At 39.2% G+C, this 6,000-nt stretch overlaps 1 protein-coding gene across 1 annotated transcript in view; it reads left to right on the forward strand.

The window, feature by feature from the left end:
* Slc7a11 (solute carrier family 7 member 11) overlaps window positions 1-5,197 on the forward strand; it is a 64,849-nt gene extending 59,652 nt beyond the window's left edge. The window contains exon 12 of the mRNA XM_076865001.2: window positions 5,130-5,197. Within this exon, the coding sequence (XP_076721116.1) occupies window positions 5,130-5,197 (68 nt within the window). The remainder of the gene's footprint in view (window positions 1-5,129) is intronic.
* Window positions 5,198-6,000: the final 803 nt, after the last annotated feature.

The raw sequence follows: 6,000 nt of genomic DNA on the forward strand, positions 1-6,000 counted from the left end.
CATTTAATCCAATACCTGTCTTATGAGGTGGGAAAAATGATCATCCCCATTTTATAGATGTGAGTTACAGACAGCATGGGACAATTCACACCACTCATTCCAAGTCAGACAGATACGAAGGAGGAGAGCTGGAATTCAAACCCAGGGAGTTCTGTACTTTAGAAAAATCATCCGGGGTGCTGCGAGGATGCATTAGAAAGAATTGAAGCTAAAGATAGAGAATCACGGTTGGTGGTTTCTGCAGTAATAATGATGAGAATCAAGGAGACTTGAATCACAGGCTGTATCAGCTGGGGAGACAGGGAAGGATATTATGGAAGAAAACTCAGGAGAACCTGGTGACCTGCTATGGTTGGGGTGAAGAAAATATAGTAGACCAGAGGGGAGATGGGTGCCTAAGAGCTCAGTGCTCTGTGGCAAGCCCCTGTGGCAGGAGCTCTGAACAGCTCTTTCCCCTACTTGAACATCTCCGTCAGTCCCCAACAAAGTCCTCATAACCTGGGTGATGTAATTCTCTTCTTGACCAGGAAGCCAGGGCTCAGGGAGATGGAAAATTTATTTTAAGGATACAGATTTTAAGCACAGAGCTAGGATTTGAATCCACATCTGCTAGACTTCCAGGTTCCATACTCTTGTTCTTTATAAATTAGATACCTGGTAGAAGAGAAAGATGGCACCTGGGAGGTATAAAATACAGACAGAGGGGCACTTATATCCTTGGTGGTGACTTTGGTGAATTTAGAGTACATCATCTCCTTTATTTTGTAGTTCTTTGTTTTAACTTACTAAGTTTATCATAATCAATTTTTTAAAATCCCACTTAAAAGTACAGGAAGATTTCCATTAAAATTGTTAATTGATAGTGTGTCCACTAGAAAACAAAACAGAAAGGAAAAAAAAGAAACAAAAACCTTAATGTCTATGTTGAATTTCCATTGTTGTCAATCAACTCATTTAGAAGCCAGTCATTAGGAGCAGAGTTTTACTACAATTTTTGATTAGTTTCAAATTTGTATTTGGTATCTTTAGACTGTATACCACTATTTCTACTTGTATTTTAGCTTCTAGATGGCAACACTGTTCCTAAAGAGGTGTTACAATGCAAGTTCATTTTTTTAAGTCTAACTCAGGTACATTGTTTTTTGGGGCAGGGGTGGGGGCAGGGGTACCAGAGTTTGAACTCAGGGGCCCTTGACCGCTGAGCCACATCCCCAGCCCCATTTTGTATTTTATTTAGAGACAGGGTCTCACTGAGTTGCTTAGCGTCTTGCTTTTGCTGAGGCTGGCTTTGAACTCAAAATCCTCTTGTCTCAGCTTCCTGAGCTGCTGGGATTATAGGCACTCACCACTGCACCGGGCAGGTACACCACTTTCTTTACCCACATATTTAATCTTTGTTTTTTATTAGTTCATTCTCCTTCTCTGTAGAAGCATTTTAGTTAGGCTTTTCTCTGTTGTAGACACTAACTATAGAACCTATTTGGAAGGGGAAAACATCTTGTTAAACGCTATTCACCACTGGGATCATTTGACTAGTTAGTAACATGTAGGACAGATTGGTGTCCATCACTGTGAGCTCTGTGTCTACAGACAATTAAAATGCCTGATCTCCATAGAGAGCCAGGAATCTTTAGGAAGAACGACCCCCAGCCCTGGAGTGGAGCTACAACGAGAAAAGAGCTCATGAAAACAAATTCCTTGTCTTGTCCCACTTAGTGAGCCTTGAATCCCTCCTTTTTTTTTTTTTTTTTATTAGTTTCAAATTGGTATTTGGTATCTAATTCTAACAGCTCTTTGCTCTTGCTAACTAACATGTGTGTCCTGTACTATTTCTTTATCAGTTCACACCAACAATTAATTTTTATGTTTCATTCTTTGCTGTCTTTCCCTGTTCATATAGTTTGGAGGGGTTTCCCCGCTCCTATTTTTCTGTCTCTAATGATGTTTTGAACATCTCCAAGGCCGCTGAATTCAGTGTTAGCCGTTTGTGAAACTAGCAGCAATGGAGTAGTCCCAGAATGGTTATTTGGTTCTCAAAAATGCCATTAAGTCTTACCAGGGAGCATGGTCATTCTGCCTTTAAATCGTGATCATGGTAACTCTTTATCTTTATAGCTGCCTTGAAAGAGAGTAGCAAAAAGCAACAATCCTCTGTAATTTTGTTTGATTTTTCTCATAGGCAGAATTCTTATCGTAAAAATAAAGAAAATTCATAATATTTATTGCTGCAATCGCAAGTATTTTCTTAGCCTTTGGCCAAAACAAAATACATAGAGACACACTAGAGTCCTAAACTGCCAGCCGATCCTTGCCCCCAAAGTGGACTTTTTCTTAGAGAGAAATTCCACATGAACTTGGAGGCCAATAGAGCCTTTGTTTAGACCAGTTTGTTTAGTGCTTTTGTTTTGGCAAAATTCTTCAGCTTTTATGCTATCTGATTTTCGTCCTAATATACATGAGACCATTAGCCTGCGAGAATGAAAGTCTATCAAAGCACATCTTTCCTGGACTCTTCCCCTGAAAATGAGAGGTAACTAAACAACCTTCAGAAACCAGTGAAAAGCTGCTTGGTACTGACAGCCGGGCAATGTTCAGAACCCCAGAATCTGAGATTTTCAGAGATCTCATGAATTTCTCTGGCCACAGGATGCCAGTATTGAACCACTTTTTGTATGATAAAATTTCCAGGGTGAGAAGAAAACACGCTCTTAAGGGGATAGAGACAGAAAGCTTTTCTCCTGCCATCTGTAACAGAGTGCTTAATTCTCCTGGTTGGTTGTTTACATTTTTTACTTATTTATAGATCTGAGCCTCTCACGCAAGGAAAAAGGGGCAGATACCCCACTAACATATGCAAAAGCACAGAGGTAGCAAGACCCAGAGAATGAGGCCAGGGCCTGCAGGAGCTGTTTTACTTGGCTACCTCTATCCATCAGCCAAACCCTGTCACAGGAGAGAGCAAGTGGGGTGATTGGAAGCTGGTCCCTCTTGCTCAGAGAGAGATACGGAGGGTAGCATTACGAAAACAAAATCTTTAATTATAAAAAATCATTCTGGGAAACACTAGATTACAGAAGGACTGTCATCCATCTTTGTGGACTGTGATTTTGTGACTCCGGAGTCCTAAAAGCATATGCTGCCCATGGTGTGTTAAGACAGCTTCTTTTATAACACCCCTGAAGCTGGATAGTGCATGTGCAGACTTTTCAGGTGAACTGCAGCCAAACATTTTCAATTGATGAAGCTTGCCTACATTTCTTAGATCTTCATCATAGAGACAAAATGAGATCATGAATGTGAAAAAGGTTTGGAAGCCTTTTTTTTTTTTTTTTTAATGCTATTATTGTTAACATAACTTCCAGGGCAGGTTGGCTTTGCATTACTTTACAAACTTACCCACCTTTGGCGATAGCTCCCATGCTGGTGCCAGGTAGGGTTGATTTTTGCAAGGTCAGTTGTTACAGTTTATTGATAACAGCTGAACTGGAAAGGTAAAGCTAGAAATAACATAGTTGCTATTAGACCTTGTCCGTTGCAATTACTGAAAACTCAGGATGCAAGTAGTAACGTGGGTTGCTTCACCTAAAGCCACCAACCTCATTTGAGCGTGGCTGTAGACATGGCTGTAGGAAGCCATGTGTTCCCACCTTTCTGGGGAAGTTTCTCAAGAGGCTTACTTGACTCCCTTGAACACCCTTGTCTGGCCCCACTGCTGTAAGTCACCTAGAAGAGCAAAGTTGGTGGCCATCTTCAGTCAAGGCCAAGATCAATCATCTGCTGAATGATGAAAACTTTTCTAATCTTGAGATCCCAAGAAGAGATCATAGAGACTCTTATATTTGTTGTTTTTGTTTTTGATTAGATAGCTCTCGTCCCCTGTCTGCCTACAAAAGTCAGATCTCCCTCACTATTGCTGCATATTCACTTTCCCCACAAAAGTCTATTTTGATAGGATAATTGTACCACTTCCCTTTTCTGTAAATATGGGGTTTAATTGTTCTGGAGTGTTCCCTTATGCTCTCAACTGAAGAGTGGGCTGCGACAAAATATATTCTGAGAAACTTTGGCATAGAGTTTAACATTTGCCAGCACCGTGCCAAACCCTTTATAGTTAATGTAGACTACATTAACAGAGGAGTGTGCTGAGGAACACAGCATTGGGGAACATGCTTATAAAACAAAGGATGCAAAAATGCCATTTGTAGTGTTAATTATTGCTTGAATGGGTTCTTATAGACGACAAGTCATAAATGAAGAGAAAGACTGTGTTGCTGAGTGTGTCTGGATGAGAGATGATCTGGGTCTGAAACCATCAAGAGGATAAACTCTAGCCTGGTCCAGGATTAGTAGAAACTTGAAGAGGTTCCATAGGGATCAATGATAAAGGGGCAAACAAGAATGTCCCTGAAGCCGGAGTCACAGAGTTCCAGGACTGTCGAGATGAAATGACCTTAGAAATCTTCTATCCCAGAGGCTCTTACATTGTAGTGTCTACAGAATTACTAATGAGCCCCTCCTTCAGTTTCCAATTCAGGAGGTGTGCAGTTGAGCTCCAAAAAATGTATTTCTTCTGTCTCTGGTGATGCTCATGCTGCTGGTCCAGGGACCACACCTTGAGAATCATTGACTTAGTCCAAGTCTCTCTCTAGGCTTGTGAAGTAAATGAGGCCCTGGGAGATAAGGTGATTTGTTCAGTAATGCATACAAGTTAGAGAATGGAAATTGTATTCTGATTCTTCTCCGGATTCTTCTGGCTGTGATCTCATAGGTACAGAAAAAACAAACCAATTTTAAACTGAATATGCAGTATATTCTTAAACATTCATTTATATCTTGGTCCTGTTGTCTCAAAATATTTGCAGTTGCCTGGTTCATGCATATAAGTCCTTATTTGAATACAAAATATTAATGTATTCTTGCTGAGAAGCCATCATGGGGAGTTACAGAAGTGACAAGTAAATTAATTGAGCATGATAGGATTCTAGTGAAGTAAATAATTCTTGAAAGTACTGTATGAAATAGGTGGTTGTGTGTTTTCAGTATTCATCCCCAAATAATTCATGTTTTGCTCTTTTTATGCATTTCTGGTTTCTATGCATTTTTAATTTTTCTTTTTCATTTATTTGCAGATAGAATAACCAGAACATTACAGATAATACTGGAAGTTGTACCAGAAGAAGATTGTCGCAAATTATGAACTAATGCATTGAAATCCTGACACTCTTCCCAAGGGAGAGATGCAATATGGATCTCTAATTCATTTCCTGAAAACCTGGAGTATTGCAACTTTGGTGATGGACTAAAGGAATCATTTGTTTTTATTCATAGCTCATGTATTAAAACTGATTTCTGAGAAATTTAGTTAAAACTCTATGTAGTTGTAGAAAACTAATATGCAAATTGCATCATGAGTTCACATAATTCTTGAGTCTCTGAAAGCTAGCTACTTGTAGGGATTAGGGAAAAAGACTAAGGGAATAGGCAATTAATGTAGTGGTCATTCTCTACAACGTATGTATCATGACTGAGAACCTTTACATTGATGACTGAGATGTTTTCTGTACATAGGGGTTTTGTAAACATGGTTTTACATACTGTAGATGAGTATACTGTGAAAACGTTTTCTATTGTTCTGAGAAAAAAGAATATATGTTATTGTTGTGGCAAAGAGGACAGAAATTGTATATTGGCATTGCATTGCTTCCCTTAGTGATATCAACTTGGATATCACTCATCCTTTCTTGGATTATATACCCAGAGCACTTGAACAAAAGATGAGGGGGAATGTACGAATTTTCTTGAACATATTAAAGAACAGCTTCTAAGAGCTGTTGTTTCTGAGGCAAATCCAAGAACTGTGTTTGAATAAAAATCCTTGCGAATTTATTATGTTAGATATCTTTTTACTCATCGTGAGGAATGTCCACAGCTAATGTGCCATTCTGTTTTCATGTCAGTTCATTTGATCAAGATGTTGTGTCCATTTTGGTAACAAATTAA

This window comes from Callospermophilus lateralis, chromosome 8 (genome assembly GCF_048772815.1).
Source record: "Callospermophilus lateralis isolate mCalLat2 chromosome 8, mCalLat2.hap1, whole genome shotgun sequence".
NCBI lineage: Eukaryota > Metazoa > Chordata > Mammalia > Rodentia > Sciuridae > Callospermophilus > Callospermophilus lateralis.